This window comes from Chenopodium quinoa, unplaced genomic scaffold (assembly GCF_001683475.1).
Source record: "Chenopodium quinoa cultivar QQ74 unplaced genomic scaffold, ASM168347v1, whole genome shotgun sequence".
Classification (NCBI taxonomy): Eukaryota; Viridiplantae; Streptophyta; class Magnoliopsida; order Caryophyllales; family Amaranthaceae; genus Chenopodium; species Chenopodium quinoa.
In genome coordinates this window covers 788,807-809,961 of record NW_018744878.1, presented here as the reverse complement: position 1 = coordinate 809,961, position 21,155 = coordinate 788,807, and the positions used below count along the sequence as shown (strand labels likewise).

At 31.2% G+C, this 21,155-nt stretch overlaps 1 protein-coding gene across 1 annotated transcript; it reads left to right on the top strand.

Moving 5' to 3' along the window:
• The first annotated feature begins 6,544 nt into the window (after positions 1-6,544).
• On the top strand, positions 6,545-8,639 carry LOC110705389 (protein BIG GRAIN 1-like A). The gene has a single exon (XM_021883238.1). It carries the CDS (start codon positions 7,218-7,220, stop codon positions 8,601-8,603), a length of 1,386 nt encoding a protein of 461 aa, XP_021738930.1. The 5' UTR covers positions 6,545-7,217; the 3' UTR covers positions 8,604-8,639.
• Positions 8,640-21,155: the final 12,516 nt, after the last annotated feature.

The window sequence follows — 21,155 nt, the reverse complement described above, 5'->3', positions numbered from 1 at the left end:
TTCAGCATAGCAGTGCAGAGCAGGACAGAGCAGAGCAGAGCAACTCTAAAGAACAGGGCCTAACACTAACGAAACAACCCCTGTAACACTAATGAAGTAACTCTCATAATGGTAGGCTAGGCTGGTAGCCATATTTAAGTATTTTTTTTTTTGTTTTTTGTTTTTTTTTTTTTTTTTTTTTACAGGAGAATGTGTTAGGAACATGTTTATTAGGGAATGTCAATCAATGTAAAAACAAAAAATAAACTATGGGGCAATTTTCCAACCAATTAGATTCAGGACTGCACACAAGCCCATTAAACCCATAAAAAAATTTAGAAAAATAGGCCCATTGGGATAGGTGCCTACTGCAACAAGCAGCAGAAATTGACTCAAACATTGGTTACCACGTGAATCTTAAATTAAAGTTTTTTTTATTAAAAAAAAAAATTTAAAAAAAAAAAAAAAAAAAAAGAAAAAGAAACGCAGCGCACGTGGGTGGGTGTAAGTGCAAAAATGGGCCAAAAAAAGACCCGACAAAAATCCAACATGAGAAGTGATTTTGTCAGAAAATTAGATAATGACATTATACAGATTTTTTTTTTTTTTTTTTGGGTGAAAGAAGAAAAAGGATGAATTCAGCTATGATATCCTATAATCTTTTTTTTTTTTTTTTTTTTTTTTTTTTTTTTTACTGTATCTGTAAATATGCATGTTGTGTTTCTCCCAATGGCCCAATGTAGTACGAATAAATTTTAGCTTTTGTTATGAAATGAATACACATACATGTATGTGCCCATATATTGTATCTTTTGAGTTACTTCATGGCCTTCCACCTTTGCCTTGGGATCGTTATTACCTTCTCTCATTATATTACGCAAGCACACTTTGTGTCCATGAGCTGTGTAATATCCATCTTATGATCTCTTCATTTTTAAATACTAGTAATAATTTCTTTCAAAAAAAAAAAAATACTAGTAATAATTCGAGTGATGCATTTGTCAATATTGAAGTAATTTGGACGAAATATTATGCATGGTTACAGAGGTTGAGGTGATGAAATAGTGGCATCGCTCTCACCTCGTATCGCTGAGGTTTAGGGATCAAGCCTCATGGGACTCATTCAAGGGATTTCCCTTATCTCCCCCCTCAAATGAGCCCCTTCTAACCAACAAAAAAACATAAAGCAAATGAGCCCCCTTCTTACCAACATAAAAATTATGCATGGTCACATGGTAGATTGAATTAGAGAAATAAAGCTTAGTTTAGTTTGGCTCGAGTTATAGGTCATTTTTTTCTTGTTAAGCTCAGCTCGAACAAACTAATAAGAAGTACTTGACTCTAATAGGTTCAATTCGTTGACATCCCTAGCTAATTATGTTCATAATAAATAAAGAAAAATTATGGCCAATTATATTAGCAAAGGGTGTACTGATTTCAAGCTTTTGCAGGCCAATTAAAACATTATCATAAACCAAGCACCATGATCTTAGCTAGTGTGTGAAAATGAGAAGCCGTCGTTATTTGAGACATACCAAACTTTGGGAATACTTAAAACCTAAGTATTCATCATTAAAAGTTATTACTTTCTCTCATAGAGTTTAAATTAGCCATTAATAAGCGCTAAACTCTCACATGCTACTTAATTACTCTCTTTAATAAGCATGCACACTATAAAATTAATAAATAAACAAGCTCATTATTAGTTATGTGGTCAAAAAATATTTATTTGTTAGTTCTTAGGGTTTAGCTGTATATACCTTATGAAATGATTGTTGTAGACGCAACATTTGTCAAAAGAAACTGCATATTATATATACATACTAACAAAAGAAAGTGCTCAGCTATGAATTATGATAATTAGCTTGGAGACTTGTTTAATGGTGTAAATTTTATAGCTTGGGCTATAATTTATGCAAGATTAATTAAGAAATTAATTAATTATAATGTTAACATAATCTAGCATGGTGTAGATAAAATGATAACTAGCTTATGCTTCGCATGTCTTATGAGATAATCTAAAGATGAGAAACATGAGATCGAGTTTATTCGTACTTATTGCCACCAAGGCCAAATTGTTACCATCACTTATAAGTACGTAGATGCTCTTGATCGCATCTAATAATAATTGCTATACATTATAATGATAATTCACATGTACTTGTATACATTTTGATCATTCTCATACATTGAACTTTTTCCAAGGGGCTAGATACAATGTCATTTTCAGTTATTAGTTGGGAGTTTATTGAGGTTTGGCATAGCAATTTTGTTATTATGTTAATGAAGTCCAAATATTAGATATGCATAATCCTTATATCTTTGACCATCGTATTTTAACAGTGACAAATAGTATAAACTATAGGAAATTGCTTGATTTGCTTTTATAAGTTGAATCTTAATTTGTCTTACATAACTATGACAAGCGTTATAAATCTTATTTTATAAGAACGTACGTATCACTAAAACTATACTTTATCATGTGCGAAATAAAGTACATATCTAGGTAGTGGGAAAAAAATGCAATATATTCTCAATTACTTATGACTAGTCTACACAACATATATAATTAATTTAGACATTATTAAGATATACTCGTATACTCGTATGGTATCTATATAATACAAGTATTTATTAAATTAAAATGTGTTCATAACTTCATATTATCAAGTATCCGCAAGACCGCAAAAACGTAACATGATAAAGACATAAAAAAATATACTCGCTCTGCAAATGTAAAAGAAAATGACATTTATAAATCATATATGTCATTTTATATAGACAATTAAAAAGAGCGTTAAACTTTAAATTTCATGATTTTTTAAGATTTCGAATTTCACACTAGTTAATAATTAACAAGGTAAACAATTTTACAATTTTTTCACTAATAACTTTTCATGATTAAAAAGGTAAAATATATTGCCCCTGCTCAATTTCTGGGGCATACATAAATATATAAGTAGTTGATTATTCCAAATTTCTTTGTTTCCGTTAGCATTGGCTTTTGAATGATGAAATGTCAATTCTCCAAATAGTATGTTGAGAAACATGGCTCCTGTGTCTCCTTTTATGTTCTTCAAATAATGCTCAACACTTTATGATCCATATTGAATGATGCAAAGTTTGGGTTAAATCACTTTCTCTTCTTTTCTTTGTATCTGTTAAAATTAACACCCCTTAGATAAGTCACATTTTTAAAAGTAAGCAATTAGAATAAAAGAATTTGCTTATTTTCTTTACCTAATTTCGGCAATATTATGGAATTTTAACATAGACTCATTTTTCTTCACCTTATGCTTGTTACTTGCTTATACAAGTATAGGTATTACAACAATATAAAATAATAAATTTTAATAAGGTAAGTTCAAACAAATTTAGAAGATAAGTTCAACTCATTTTTCTTCGTATAACATTCTACACTGGCTCCCGGCCTTGCAATATATATACTTTCTCTTTTCTTTTTCACTTAGACCTGTTTCTTATATCACGTTTGTCAATACAAAACTTCAACGTTCAATAATTTTAATTTTCCATAAATAAAAATTATACAAGTTTACGTTATATATTATGATATTACTTGTTGTAACGAATTTAAAAAGATCTCACATAAATATGTTTTTTCTTACATACTCCCTTCATTCTTAAATACTTGCTCCATTTCTATTTTTTGCACTTATTCATTTATCTGACTTTATATTTGTGATTTATACATAAGAAAAAATATAGTCTTGTGGCTGAGTATTTGTTGGAATCGTTGCAATGAATAAATTATTAATTTTCAATTGTTAGAATTTACACTTATTAATAATTAATATTGCATTGGCATACGTGCAAATGAAGAAATGAAGCAAGTACTCCAATTGTTAGAATTTGCAAGGAGAAATGGAGCAAGTACTCCAATTTTAAAATGAAGGGAGTATTATTCACAAAAGACGGTTAAAGGAGGAGTGGTGAATAGTGTAAAAGTCAAAACGGGTTAGTAAAAAATAACGGAGAGAGTATGTAGTGAAGCAATCATAATTTTCGAAGGTAATAAAATGTGTAGTATCGAGTATTAACATTTACCAATTTATACAGATAAACGCTATGAATAATAAATATTTATATAATTCAAGTACAACTTATCAATCATTTTACCTATTAGGTACTTATATTTATCAACAATAATTTAAATTAATGAAAGTTTGACTTAAAATACATGTGTGTCTAACTAATGATAGGGAAGGAGTTCACATTGATTTTGCTAGTTGAAGGAGAATGTCCATGAATTAGCTATATGTAGTTATCAACTATTCCGTACAAATGCTATTGCTTTAAAAATGTAATAGAAACTTGGAACAACAAATTCATCAAACTAATAATACTGTGTACATTCCTCTCCTTCATATACACAAGAGAAGGTTTTGCGTAGAACGGACTTACATGACTCCAATTTATAATGCACACATTCATCCCCCCACTCACATGAAAATCGATAATACTACCTCCGTTTCTTTTTAGTTGACACGTATTCCTTTTAGGAAGTTTTTTTAGTTAACACGTTTCCTTTTGGGGTAAATTTTTTACCTTGCATTTACAAGCTACCCCACTTGTTTTTTCATTCTCTCTTACTCTCTCATCTCCTTGATATATATGTCTAAATCAAACGCGTCAACTAAATAGAAATGGAGGAAGTATTGTCTTATTCTTGATAAAAATTATCTTAATCCTGACTAAAATAGTCTTATTTCTAATAAAATTTACCTTATTCTTGACTAAAATAATCTTATTCCTGATAAAAATTATCTCAAATCATACGCCCACATCAAGTTCTTGAGCAGCAACCACCATTCTTCCACATATACCCTTGGAGGATTGATTGATTTTGATGCTCTCTCTACATCAAGCAACTATCATGAAGATACAATTTCCAGCAAAGAATTCTCGCAATCCCATTAAGATCGGAAACATCGCTAGAAGAAGTGAAGAAGATGATGGAAGAGATGGACAAAGACGACAACAAAATTATCTAAGTTTCATGCAAGATTTGGGGGAAATAAAAAAGAAGACAGAGAAAGAAGTGGAGAAGAAGATCCGGTCATTCTCCAGATCATCTTCATCGCCGGCAAGTTGGGAGGTGGAGTAGAGGAGGCGGAGAGTGGTGGAGGATCTGGCCACCATTGATGGGCGGGAGGAGAGAGAAAGGGGAAGAAGGAAAATGAAGATGGTGGATTTACGTGAGTTTGTATCACCCAAAACTTTAACCATAAACAATCATGTAATCGGCAAAATTGGTAAAATAAATGTGGCCTAAATTATTTAATAATCTTAAAATAAAATTAAATTAACAATACGCATTCAAATATAATATATAATAGCTAAAAATAAAAGATATTGTAGCTACTTATTCAACAATGTCCATTCATCGATTTTGTTGGCGGTTTTGATAAATTTTATTGGTGGTGTTTAACAAATTCTTGTAAAACTATCCAGGATTGATTAGGGAAACATCCCTACGAACCCTACTCCCTACTATATATATGTGATCGATATTCTATATCCAAGCTAGGTAATTTTGAGCTGAGAAGCCAAGTGTCATTTAAATGAGTAATTACATTGTCAGTGAATGATTAGTTCACTCATTATATATTAATAAAACTAAAAAGACAAATAGAAATAACATAAATTAATGAGGTGATATATTCTTCAAAGCTACCTATAAGATCAATTTCCTTTTGTTTAATACTTTGTTAATTAATTCATGGCATAGTGCTAATTATATATCTCGTGGTAATGGTAGTTAGTAAAACATTGTCAATGCAAATGCCAGCTCAAATGATCTTCATCCTTTAATCATATCATTTTAATTTTAATTAAGTTTATACCAACTAACTATGAGCCTTCCTTGTCATTTTCTGTCTTTTTTCCATCACAACAACCAATTATTTTAATTCTTCTCCACTTAATTAATGAATTAAACAAACAAAAATTCTCTCTAGAATGTACAGTGTATATAATAATAATGCCTCACTAATACAAAGACATGCATGTACGTTGTTGTATATAATTATGAACCAACGTATTAAACCGTAGATAACGCTATTTCTACATGCGCCAACGCAGCAATATCAAAATAGAATTTGCTACTTTGAACCAATTAGTATGTATAAATAATTAATTAATTATGGCATTATCTCAATTGTTCGTTATTAACATGTGACTTAGCTTAAAATCAATCAATCTTTTTGAGCATTTTGTTCCATTTTCAAACTTAATAATTTGTGACTTTGTGAGAAGTCGTGTTTAAAAGATAACTAGTGGACTATGTTAACACTTTTATTAGTTTGTTAATATAGTGAGTTCGACTGTTTGAGCACTATTTCATTTGAATAATAGAGACTTAACAATGCACGTCAAATGAATTAATTAACCTTATATACGTAGTATTAATGTTAAGTAATGATTTTATTATTATTTGCAAAAATAACCAAAATAACTAACTTCAAATATATATTCGATAAATTCTTAATTAATACAGTGTCTAATTTAAATTAAAGTATTACGGGTAACTTTATATAGAGACTCTAATATCGTTCAACAACATTTACAATAATTCATCACGTCCTGGTAATGATAATTATTTAACAACTTTTCAAACTATTTGTACATAAAATGTTCTTCTTTTACATATGGACAATACTTTTAGTCAAATTTCCTAAATTTTTCTGTCAAACATAATCAACGGCTTTTGCCTCCAATCAACAGGAAGAGGTTGGGGAGCTCCCAAATTCCAAACTTGACCAAAGGTGGAGAGGCATCTCATCTTACCACGTCACATCAATTTTTATTTTAATCATTTTTAATTTTTTAAAAAAATAAAAATAATTTAATTTTTTTTAAAAGAAAAACCCATTTATCAGTAGTTCTATTTGCTAGTTCCAAATTTGCAAGATTCTTTATCCTCCCAACTTCTTCCCTCTAACTTTACAATGACAAACTGGCACTAACAAGAACTAAATTCCTCCCTTCTTAACATGCACGCGCATGCTCTTCTTTTTTAAAGCATCACAATTTTTATTTTCATTTTCATTCTCTCTCTTGTAATTTTGTTCTTCTTCACTTAAACCATATTTCTAACCCACAAAAATCATAAACACCTTTTGTCTTCTTTTTCTAAATTCCCTACTCTTTGATTTTGTTTTTGTTTCTTTTAGCGACAGAAGAAACAAATTACATGAAACTACATATATATTCCCAAAATGTATAATTGGGAGAAATCCAGGTCCAAATCCAAATCCAAGCATAAGTATGGTCATGAATATGATGATCCCCATACCCCAACATTATCATCCTCTTTTTTAAACAAATTCAATAAACCCCCCAAATCCCACCACTCAAAAACCTCGCAAAATCTTGTATCAGACGGTCTCAACCCTGTACCTTCCAACAAAACTCACTCAGAACAAACTACGAGCACAAAAACCAGAGGATCACCAACAGCAAGACCACGACCTACAACATTAGAAGATGAGAAAATGTCGAGTCTCAGAAGGGCGTGTTTGGTGGAGAAATGGATGGAGAAGAAAGTAAATGACAAAGTCATTACTCGAGGAGTAGAGAAAAAATCAAACTCTAGATCATCATCATCTACGACTCTGCTCGAAGAATTCGACTTACAAGATGCTTTGTTTTTCAGTAGTACAACGACGACTACTACATCAACTTCATCTTCTCCATCAGAAACAGAGTTTCCTGATTATCCTGCTCCGAAGCAAAAGGATAGAGCTAATTGCTTTGCTCCTCCAAGGCCGAAACCAATCAAAACTCACTCAATCGAGTCTAAGTATCTTAAACAACTCGACAACAACAAAGTCCTAGACAATGAAGATTTAACAATGAGTTCTAGTACAACAAGATCAAGAGCAGCTCATTTTTACTCAAACTTGAAGAACTTAAAGCAGCCGATTTCACCAGGGTTGAGACTAACCAATTTCATGAATTCATTATTCGCAAAAGAGGGTAAAAACTCCAGGAAAAAGGGTAACAACAGCATAGCTTCTACAAAACAAGGTAACACGAAAGATGATACTCGTTCCTACTCGTATGACTATTCATCTTGCTCGTCTGCATCATCGTTTTCTCGGTCGTGTATGACCAAGAACAAGAAGGTACAAGACGAAGGGGTTAAACGGACAGTAAGATTTTGCCCTGTAAGTGTAATTGTAGACGATGAATCTCAACCTTGTGGGTATAAATCTTTGCGAGAAGAAAAAGGAGATCGTTTGTTAAACTCGAAATTTGGAAGATCTTTGTCAAAAAGTTATGAAGAATTAAGGAAATTTAATGGGTTGGAGAAAGAAAGTGATAAATTGCAACAACAAAAGAAACTTGAAGAAGTTGCTTTGGATTTATTAAGTGGTTATTGGGATAATAGATTGAGTAAATCCCATGATTTGTGTAGTAAAGAGAAGATTAATGAGGGTAATTATGGAGTTAATCGCGGCGTAAATTATAATCAACATGATGATGATGAAGAAGAGGATGATGGGTTTAGTTGTTCTAGTTCAGATTTATTTGAGTTAGATCATCTTTCATTAATTGGGAATGAACTCCCTGTTTATGAGACTACTCAATTTGATAACTAATTAAGATTATGTAGTGTTTTTTTTTTTTTTTTTTTTTTTTTTGGAATAATTATTTTAGTGAAAAAAAAGGAGAGAAAAATAATTCAAGTAGAGGAGTTTATTTATCTTTTTTGACATTGTGTTAGCCTTTTTTTAATTTTAATTTTGTGGTAGAAAAAAAATTCACTAACGTACTTGTAAATGTGACCTAATCACACTTTAATTTGTTGAAGGGAATGACAAGACATCATTTTAGTGATGAAAGTGCAAATTGTAAATTAAGTTATGTGTTAAGTCAAATGTTGAAATGATTTGCACATTTCTTTGAATGATTTCTTGCTTTCTACCATCATTAAGTAATATAGTTTCCAATGTTTGGACACAAGAAGAATTCTCTTCGCTTTGGTCTATATATTTGTATTATTTTACTTCCACAAGTAATAGACTAATAGTGCAATGTTTTTTAAACTACCAAACCATTCATATATATTACTATTTACTAGTACTATTTAAATGACAGATATTTTGAATGAAAAAAGGTTTAGTGGTTGAAAAATATGGAGCATATACCGATATGTCATAACATTCTCATAACTTATTTCATGAAATTCTATTCTATGTATATCTATATTAAATTTACATGTAAAAGACTAATAATCCAATAGTAAAATAGAGAATTGAAACTCTCATGACAGACAACATAACAGAGTAGCTGTTTTTTTTTTTTTTTTTTTTTTTTTTTTTTTTTTTTGGATCAAAGTAGATACTATTTCAGTATTTCACAATAATGCAAACCTGTTTTAGTGTTTTGCAAAATGTGGGAAAAGATTAGGTAAAAATAAAGTGAGTGAGCGAAAGGACTCCATAATATAAAATCTAAACAAAATTTGACTTATAAGTTGCACATTATTTTTAATTATTATTATTATCATCAATCTGGCTATTTAAATCGGATATATTTCGGGCTCGTTCCTAGACTTCCCATAAAGCCTAATAACTTTGGTGGGTCTTGATTTGATCGGATAAAATACTCGCTCTAACTTTTATTAAAAAAAGTGAGTATATTATTACAATTATTAGGGATATATTTTGATTAATAATTTTATGGGTAGATTTTATTTATTTATTTATATTTACCTTCACAAGATATGTAGGGGGAAATGGGCTCATGCTAATTAATTAGTTTGGCAAATATATTTTTGGTGAGCTTTCCTATCAATATATACCTAACAAATACTGTATAGATCGAATTTCCTTGCCAAATTAATAAGACTAAGGCCTGTTCTCATTGGCTGAACTCGGCTGAGCTGAACTGAACTGAGCTGAATGAACTGAACTGAAATGAACTGAGCTGAACTGGACTGAAATGAATATTTTATAAGAGAAGAAAATTAGGAGCTGAATTGAACTGACTAAATTTCAACGTAAAAGAACATGCCTAATTTTATTCATTCTTATGTTTAACTTTGGGACAATCCTTAACCATCCCACTATTTAAGGGGGGCATGTACTCCAAACGTATAGGGCTAAAATTAGAGCATTTGTCACTTCAACAAATGCAATGAAATGATCGATTTTATTATCTTCACCGCCCTCTTTAACATTAATGTCATTTCCAAAGATGATATTATGTACCACAAGTTTCCACCATTAAAACTTTGAAGACTAATTGAATTCTACTCTACTTTTACATTATCTATAGTTGTCCCAATAACAATAATAGGAGATTTTATTAGAAATTTTACTATTGCGGCATAGCTATCATATTCAACATAATTCTTTTAGTTAGGGATTCCTTTTCTAAGAGTCTAACTATATATGCATGTTAGAATTATTAATAATTGAAAATGGCAATGTAATGTATATATACACTATGATCATCAAAACACTCCATGCATATAAATAAATCATGATAGAAGTGATCCGACTATCCGAGCCTGTGCTGTTGAGTTGGATATACACTTAATTGGATTGGGCTTTAGCTATAATTAACTTAAAAAGTCCTCTTCGATAAGGTTCAATATTTGAACCTTTGATAAACCTATTAACAACAAACCAATTGATTTTAATATGAAATGTCCTTAAGCCTTGTTTGTGGACTGAGCTTTCTCCTCCACCGAGTAGAGTAATGGTTAAGAACTTAAGATTCAGTCTCAAAATCAAAAATAGCACAAATGCTATTTTTGAATAGGATCGGAGATCATAGTAACTTTGAAATCGTCTAGAACGTAGAGAAAGTTAGAAGTGGGACAAAAGAAAGGTATGTACCCAATGTAGGGATGCAGAAAAAGAAACGAAGAGGATCACTTGATCAGTAGATATTTCATTTTTTGGATCATAAAGCTACTAAAATGCATGGTAGAGAACGACAGTTTGATTTGATCAAAGAAGGTTAAAAAAATAAAAAAAGCACATAAAAAAAGATAGAAATAAAAAAGATGAGAAATTTGTCACACTAATAATAGAATTTTGGGGGGAAATTAAAAAAAGATTCGAGATCGCAATCACAAGTAATAAAATGAAGTTTACAATTGGGATTGAAGAAAATTTCTATGGGAATAGTGAAAGCTGTGAAGAAGCTCATTAAAAACAAGTTGCTTTTGCTTTTTCTCTAAGAAAATAAAATGAAATAATGAAGAAAAAAATAATTGGATCAAACTTTGAGATTTTTATTTATCATGATTCATGTTATATTTATTGCAAAAAGATAAAAGAAGAAAAATGGTCCTTGCATGCATTTGTAGTGTTGCTTCAACATTGCGTTACCTTATTTGAGGCAAAAGAAAGAAAGGAACCATTTACTTCCTAGTGTTTTAGATCACTTCCACGCACTAACAAAAGTGATATTCTTAAAGGTGGTCCTAATGAAGTGGTCTAGGATTGAGTGTGTGTGAATGTTTAATTTGAACAAATGTTTGAGTTCAGGGGTATTTTTGTCATTTTAAGAGGTGCTTATAATGTTCCATGCTAAAACACATACACAATATGAGGTGTGTGTTAGTGATTTTGTTTTGCTCATAACTGAGAATTTAAGGAACAAAGGGAGGAATGTAGGTCTTCACTTCAACTTCAATTCAGTCCAGTTCAATTCAGCTCTAATCAGTTCAGTTCAGCTCTTAATTTCCTTCTCTCATAAAATATTCATTTCCGCTAAATTCAGTTCAGCTCCTATTCCTTCTCTCATAAAATATTCATTTCAGTTCAGTTCAGTTCAGTTAAGCTTCAATCAGTTCAGTTCAGCTCCAATCAGTTTAGTTTAGTAATGTGAATAGTCTCTAAGGGAAATTTGAGAAAGGAAGAGGATTTTTTTTTTTTTTTTTTTGTTACGGATGCCAAACCTTTTTTTTTCTCTTAGCGGTTTATTTTAAAGTTGTTGTTATAAATTTATGGTAAAATGACGATATATTTTTTTGAAGGCCATGAAAATGATTAAAAAAAAAATGTTGTCCAAATTATTATAAACTCGTTCAATTTCTTTGAGTTTTATCCTCTAATCACTCATCCTTTGGTTCGAATCTAAATTCTTGAAAATAGAAATAATAAATTAATATAATTCGTAATGTATAGATATAAAATCGACATTAAGATTTCATCCCAAGTATCACAGCAAAGCCCTTCAAACAAAGGATCATGTAATACTTTAATTTGTTGTTTTATATGATAACTTGTGCATAAAACACATTTTAATACTGCCACAAGACATCAAATTTCTTGTAGTTTATGACAAACTGACAATTAGGATCCTGTTCAAACTTATGACTGAAATTAGTAGTATTTTTTTTTTTTTGACAATAGCAAAAGCAATACAAAACTACAAATAGTTCGCCAGGGTAATCTGACATTTTCTCGCAATATCATCCGCCCTTTGAACTTGATCCCTACGCACCTTTAAGATTGTGCATCTTCGAAACACCGACCCGACCTCCCTTATCTCTTTTAGAATCCAGGTTATCAGAATTTCCTTACCTAGATTATCCTGTAAATTATCCATAAGAGAGATGGAATCAGATAAGATAAGGATCCCTTGCTTACCTTTAGCTTGAGCCCATTTCATCGCTTCAAGGCAAGCCCAAGCTTCACAATGGAGGGCTGACGAAGTCGCTCCATGTTTCCCCCCTTCATCCATGTCATAACCCTGGGAATTTGCCTTGACCGCCCAACCAATCCCTGCTCTTGTTGAATTCTTATCCCAAGAGCCATCCACTTCCACTATGAAGTCATCAAAACCTAACTTCTCTTTCCCTAGATGAACATAGTTAAACCCCGGAGGAATGATTGGGTCATTCCCATTGTTCGCCTCCACTTCATTGGTCGCATTCCCCTGTTGTGTAAAGGTCTCGTGGTCTTTCATTGCTAAGTTTATAAATTCCCCCACTAGCCCTGTCGTACCTCTAGCACCTTTGAAACATCTTTCATTCCTTGTCTTCCATAGTCCCCATAAAGTTGCGATAAACAACGCACAACGGTGACTATACTTACCATCCTCGCTATAAAAGAGCAGGATATAGTGCTGAATCCATCCTTTCAAGGAACTGGACTCATGAGAGTCATGGCAAATAGTAAGGGAGCCATTCTCCCATACCTCCTTTGCCAGATTGCAGAATCTAAGGAGGTGTTGGCTGTCCTCCACACCCACCCCGCAATGATCACAAGTCTCATCGACTTGTATTCCCCTTCTAGCCAAATTAGCTTTGACTGCGATACTATCATGAAAGAGTCTCCACAGGAAAAACTTCCATTTTGGCTGAATATCCATTCTCCAGATCAGCTTCACAAAATTCTGATCCCTAGCAAGGAAAGTGGTTTTTGCTAGCCCTAGGTCTTTGGACAAATAGTAATAGCCAGTTTTAACCGTGTACCTTCCCGAAGGGTGATATTTCCAGTAAAGGAAATCATCCTCTTTTGATTGCGGAAGCTCCATGGAGAGAATGGATTTTGCACTATTCCAATCGAAGCACTCCCTGATCTTCCCTGCATTCCAACAGCCAATAACCTCGTCAATAAAGTCTTTCACTTTCCATTCCAAAGCGGCCCTTTGAGTTTGCTAGAGGAATATCCCCCTTTACCCAAGGCATACTGATAGCCTTGATGTTAACCCCATTTCCAACCTTCCAAGCAAACCCATCTTTCAAGACTTGAGAGACCTTTTGTAGGCTTGACCTTCCCATGGAGGGGTTTCCTTTCCTGACCAAAGGCCTGGTAATACTGCAAATACAACAAGACTGAAAGCCCTTGTATAATATCATCGAGGCAAAAGAACTAATAAAGTTAACCTATGATTAGATCTAATAATCACTTAGCAATATACTAATTATTTATTGTCGTAGTTAGGTACTTGTATAATATATTTACGTACTTGATTAACAAGAATTAAAAAATGTATTAAGACGTGCCCAAGATCAGCATGCAAGGCCTGGCAAAAATTAAGTACGACTACTCCTAAAATGCTGTATACTAATGAAATAAGGACCCACTTATAATTACAGGAATCTCCTTAGTCAAGATTCTAACATAATCACATGATTAAAAGCTAAATATATTACTATTAAATTGATTAAATAGTTGATTTGTAGCTAATGTGGATTATTCATTTTATTCCACGTGCAATCCTAAACTGTCTGACATTACTTTGTGAGATAACTCTTCCAACTAATCTCTTATCTCTCTAATCTCTGTCCCTATAATTTTTGCCCCATTACTAAAGTATAGGTTATCAGGTTAAACTTTTAAAATTTGACTAATAATTTTCATTGAACAATATATGTATATAAAGGCATGCATGCTATGTGTAAAATTTCACAACATATACTAAAATTATTTCACTAGGTATACAAAATTTAAATTATTTTTACTTAATTTAAATTAATTATATTGAAATTAATTAAATTATTGTTACAAAATTTAAATCATGTTTATAACGTAATTATGATTTAGTTTTACTAAACTTAAATTATTTTAACTAACTAAAACCTTTTTATTACCGGCTCATTATTATAATTGTTCTTTAATTGCTAATTATTAAACTTACATTTTTCGTACTTAAATTATTTTTATTGAGGTGAACTTATTTTACTGAATTTAAATTAACTTATATATTTTTGTTGAATTTTACTTTTTTTTTTTACTGGTCTAAATTTATTGTTATTAAATTTAAACTAATTATTAAATTTATTTGAATAGGGTGAACAAAGGAAGGACTAAATCTCCTTGAATTAAAAGCCATTGAATATGCAAATCAATCCATAATATTATTTCCAATTGATATGATGCTTCTTCATACATAGAAAAAATCAAATTTAAATAGTAACAAATCAACATATTCATAGTAATTAATCCTCATGTCTCACACTTAATATCATCTCCAATTATTGATCCAATAATGGACAATGATTCTTGTATCAAAACAAATCAATCCAAATTATTATTTCCAATTGATGTTTCCTTATACATGGAAAAAATCAAATTTAAATAGTAACAAATCAACATATTCATAGTAATTAATTCTCATGTATCAAACTTAATATCATCTCCAATTATTGATCCAATGGACAATAATTCTTATATCAAAACAAATTAAGCCCAATTATTATTTCCAATTGATTATTCTTCATACATGGAAAGAAATCAAGTTTATACAATAACAAATCAACATATTAATAGTAATTAATGCTCATGTATCACACCTAATACAAATAATAGTCAAAGAGTAGTAGTTGTTCAATTCACTCACTCTCACTCTCCAGTTTTTCCTCCTATGCTTTCTCTGTAAAATTCTCATCAACTTCTAAAATTTTCAGGTATACTTCTTATTTCTCTCTTATTTTTAATTTATTTTTATTTTATTATATCACTTTTTACTCCTTTATTTTAATTTGGTTATTTTAATTTGGTGATTTCATGCTTCAATTATGATTGATTAGTTGTTGATTTATGCATTAGTTTCTCCATTTTTAATTTTGGGATTGTTTCAAAAATATAATTTTGGGTTTGATGATGAAATTGATTATTACATTGAAATTTATAGCTACAATATTCTTATTATATTTGTATTCGCGTTGATTATTCTTGTTAAAGTTTTTAATTTTTAACATATAGTTGTGTGATCTGATTTAATTTTGGAGTTTGTTTGTCATAATTTAGTTATTACTTTGTAATATAAAAAAATGGAAATAATAATTAATTAGTTACGGAGTTTGTTTAAATATGGTCAACAACCTGTTTTTAGTAGTGGGTGGCTTTTTGCAACATTTTTTTTTGGTTTGGGTGGTTTTTTACAACATTTTTTATTGTGGGTGGTTTTTCACAAAAATGTGTTTTAAGTGGGTGGTTTTTCACAAAATTTCTCTTTTTTTTTTTTTTTGATTAAATGAGATTATCATTTTGGTTGAAGACTATAATTCATTTGAATGTCAATATTTATATATTTTTGTGTTTTAAGAAGAGATACACACATGAGAGTATTTTAAGGACAAACAACACACACAAACACACCCAAATATTTTATTTGGTTGGGTTCATAAATGAGATATACTAAGCATTTTATTTGGTGGAATATGAAGTTTATATGTTGTATTATGTATTTCTTTTCCAAACAATCAACTAATTAAGGGCTATTACTTATTTAATTCGATCCAGGTCTTGCAACTTTTCATTGTGCGAGTAAATACGATGCATGCATGTAAATTCACCTCAACACTCAACAGACAAGCCCAAGGTGGTGCATGTTCATAGTGTTTACAGAATTCTGCATCATCCACCTTTAACTTACAACTCCAATTTGAGGGTTGCGGCTCAATTGAGCGTAGATTACTGCCTAACCTACAAGGTCAGTTACATTATTCTCTACATCATAGCCTAGGCGTTGGATGCAATGGCGTTTCAGGTGTTGCTTCTATTCACCAAATGGAGCATAATTTATATTTCCATCATTGACCCTCCTTTAATTCCTTGGGCTCTAACATCCACCAACCAAGCTAGAAGGCAACAAACAATATTAGATCACTCGCCAAGGTTCTTCTCTTCTTGGAACAATTGAGGATTAGGTGCTTGGAATTTTTGTTTTTCTCCTAGCCTATATCCTTCTACTTATAAACATTATAGGTATAGTATTATTGGCCAGATTGAATTCGTAATTTTTCATGTCAATCAACCTCGTTCTGACCGGTCATCATCACAAAAGGCTTGGCATGGTGCACCATATATTTAGACTATGAAAATTAAAGTAGAAAGATTATATTGTTTGTTGAGGTTCGTGAACAAGAGTATTCCTTTTCTATATTTACCCTAAGCCATATATATTAGCTATGTATGAGATTACCTGCTTTCTCCAACATAGCTGGGGCAGAATCCTTTCTTGCAAGCAATCCCAGATAAAAAAAAAAAAAAAAAAAAAAAAAAAAAGGTTAAATTCATGGCTTGGAGTAAATCTAGAAAAGGGAATACTCTTGTTCGCGAGCCTTAAACATTGACTTGTGACTTTTTTCTACTTCAACTTTCGTAGACTGACAAGTGTGGTACATTAAATTACAAGCTAAGCCTTTGGACATGATAAACAAACCGAGAGGCTTATTGACCTTAAAAATTCAAATTTTGGCCAACAATGCTATGTCCATAATGCCTATAAGTAGCATGGATAAGGGCTAGAAGAAAGACCAAAATTCCGAGCACCTAATCTTGGACCGTTCCAAGGAAAGAAGAGCCCTAATGGGTGACCTAATGTTGTTCGTTGCCTTCACGCTTGATTGGTGAATAATGGAGGAGCCCAAGGAAGGGAGGGCTAATGATGGAAATATAAGTACGTTATGCTCCATTTGGTAAATAATCGCACCACCTAGAACGTCACTGCTTCCGACGACTAGGCTGTGATGTTGAGAATGATGTGACGATTGAACTTGTAGGTTAGGCAATAGTCTACTCTCAATTGAACTGCCAACCCTCGAATTAGAGTTGACACTTATAGGCGGTTGAGGCAAAGTTCCACGAACACTAGGAGCATGCACCATTTACAGCATGTCTAGTCAGTTCCATGACGAGGCATTACAATATTGATATTGACACTTGTATTAGGATGTTGGATGTACATTATTAGAGCTCGAGTACAGTGTCGATCAACGCTAGTTCTCAAGGTAAGATATTCATAAGATTCACCCGTACAATGTGAGCATTATTTTGACATTTTACACTATTTGTATATTTACTACTTTAACCACATATTGTACTTATTTATTTATAAAAATTATACTTGTATTCGTATATATATAATATATTTTACTTCTTTCAAAAAAAAAAAATTACTTATGTATAAAAATTAAATTGTAGTGTGTAAAATATACATTGAGATACATATTACTGATAAAAAAAATAATAAAAAAAAATACTGATTTTTGGGCATGATCTTCTAATACTTTATACATTCTCTTTTACTTAACCTGTTTCATTTATCATGCTTGTCAATGCAAAACTTAAACGATCAATAACTTTAATTTCTTATAAGTGAGAATGATTGAAATTATATATTATGATAGTACTTATTAAGACGAATATAAGAAGATCTCACATGAATTATTATGATAGTACATATAATTCACAAAAGACGGTCAAAGGAAGGGTGGTGAATAGTATAATAGTCAAAGCGAGTCAAGTAAAAAGAATGGGGGGGAGTATATATTAAGGTTTACTTCAATATATTACCTCTGGTTCTTATATTACTCGTGACAAAGGAATATTTTATGTTTCACAAATGATACCCCTTTGTTGCGAATAATAAGAATCAGAGGTAGTACATGGTATTGATAAAAAAAAAAAGAAATATACACATTTTACGGTTGAACATTCAAAGTACTCGGTATTAAATGATACCTCTTTGTTGCAAGTAATAAGAACCGGAGTAGTATACATGTAGAGCTAATGATAAAAAAACAAAAATGTACAGATTTTTCGGTTGACCATACTCTCTCTGTCCCAGAAGACATGACACTGTCAACATTGTACACATGTCGATGCACTATTTTAACTTATTTTCATATAATTAAATATTAATGTAAATCATTTTAAAATTTATATTATTAAACTTTATATTAATGCGTATCGAACAACAGATTTTATTATACTAGTAGAAAAGTATGGCCAAAACTAATACGAAGTACATAAATAGTGAAAAAAGTCCAACGTCTCATGTCTTCAAAGATGGAGGTAGTACAAAAGTACTCTATATATACAGAGTACATATTATACTTAATAGTTCAATAAATGTTCCTAATAAAATGTACATATACATTTATACTAGTTTTTTTTTTTTAAAAAAAATGCCCAACCTAATTCATTTGAACTTAGCTCTGATTGCGAGCATGTTCTCTTCAGTTTATTTTCAGTTCAGTTCATTTCCTAATTTCCTTCTCTCATAAAACACTCAGTTGAGTTCAGTTCAGTTCATTTCCTAATTTCCTTCTCTCGTAAAATATTCAGTTTAGTTCAATTCAGTTCAATTCAACTTCAATCAGTTCAGTTTAATTCAGTAAAATCAGAACGGACCCTACATCCACCTTCGACCCAGATTGCACACATGACCAGCTCTTGTAGTCTTGTTGGTACATATACTTATACAGGTAGTTCCATATATTGTACGGAGTACCTTTTTTAAATGTTAAACTATGACTAATGATTTCCTCACATTTTTCCTCAAATTTTTTCAAACAAGTGGGCCCCCATCTGGGCCATCTAATCTGATTATCTCAAGCGTAAAGCCCAACCCATCTAACATTACTCCTACGGGCCTTAACTCCCATGCTCCTTGTGAAAATCGGATCTTTGTGACAAAAAATCTGACTTTGTTAAATACTCGTATGTAATTGTATATATGGGAAAACATTATCGAACTTGTTTAGTTCTGATAAGTTCGGACACACTCACACATATAAGCTCCATTACACTTATTGAATATCCAGCAATTGACGCACCTCGGTTATTATCTCACTAGCTGCGTCATTGCCCCAAGCTCAAAGATTACACGTACTGTATCAATTTAGATAATAATGTAGTTAATTAAGTTTATATATGATATTTTCAAACCAAAATACTTGAACTAAACGACACCTTAATCTACCAATATAATAAACAATGTTAATAACTAGTGAAATACAACTTGATTATATAAACTTAATGTACATTTATAAATTAATCCGACACAATAAGAGTCTGTTGTAAGCTTAACATGACAATGACCTAGGATCGTGCAATCGTCATAAACACTTATGAAATTTGACATGAGCATGACATGTCACATTATTATTGCATGTCTACCACTCATTTTAATTATTTAACTAAATATATAAAAATTATTTATAAGGAAGTTTGTTAGTATCAAAAGCACGCCCGATCTGATCCGAAACCGATCCAAAAAATATGCGATTCAGATTTAGACTCGTATGGACATAACAATTTAGTATGACTTCACTTTAAAAAAAATTCGACCCGATCTGACCATATCAGACCCGATCCGATCATCCGAATTAACACCCCTAAGTATGAGTGTATGACATGGGTCGAGTTGTGTACTTGTGTATGTGCAATGTGCTTTGTTTATGGAAGATTGGCATGGTACGACTTTTCCTTATTTCACATCAAATACGACCCATTGATCGAACAAAAGGCCCACTAACACGATGCATTACCTGGCCCATGCACAACTTTACAGGGGAGGGATTGATCCTCACATCAAAAATTCTTCTCCAACGTGATCAAGTATTTCAGTTTTTTGTGTATGTCAATCAAATACTTCTATTATACTCGAAGTATTGAAAATTTTACACTAGTTGTGTGTAATATGAAAACTATAATGTTTTAATGATTATAAAGTTCATGATTGACATATTTTTTTCAAGTGATTAATTATACTTCGTATTACTTTAAATTAATAATGGTTGATATTGTATTATTAACATTTTTTTATTCATCAAATTTTTAGTTTTATTTATGTAATTTTTATTCTTATTTTATAGTTTCTCAAAAAAAAAATATTTGTTTTATGTTGGATTATAATTTTGAAATTTATATTTATATTGTAGATATTATAAAACTAAATACTAATTGTGGTTATGTGAAAAAATGAACCAATCATATTATACATCATAAAAATAATAAGGTAGTCATTTTTGGCTGGAAAAAAAAATTACAAATAAAATTAAAAATAAAATAAAATTGATGGGATATGCTTCATCAATCCATAATTTAATCAAGCCATGCATCAATTTATTTCCATGCCACACAATGACAGCTTATTACAACACGATTAAATTATTTCTGCCATATAATTACATGCAACGTGATGTTGATTATTAGGCGAAATTATCAAGATCCACAACATTATTAGTCGAAATTATGTAAAACATCTGATAAAGAATATTATGCATACATGCATGCGTATATTATCTGTTTACATTGTTGCTGAGTTTTTGTTAGCAGCCTCTTGAAGAATTTTCGTGATTTCTAAAACAAGTAGAGATTTTCGGTTCTGTCTTTCTTCGAAGTCGTGAGGATTAATGGTGTGCTTAAAATGAAGTCTCATCTTCACTTTGT

Bases quoted from the DNA above. Each gene is read 5' to 3' on its own strand.
- LOC110705389 (XM_021883238.1), top strand. From the start codon at position 7,218: ATGTATAATTGGGAGAAATCCAGGTCCAAATCCAAATCCAAGCATAAG.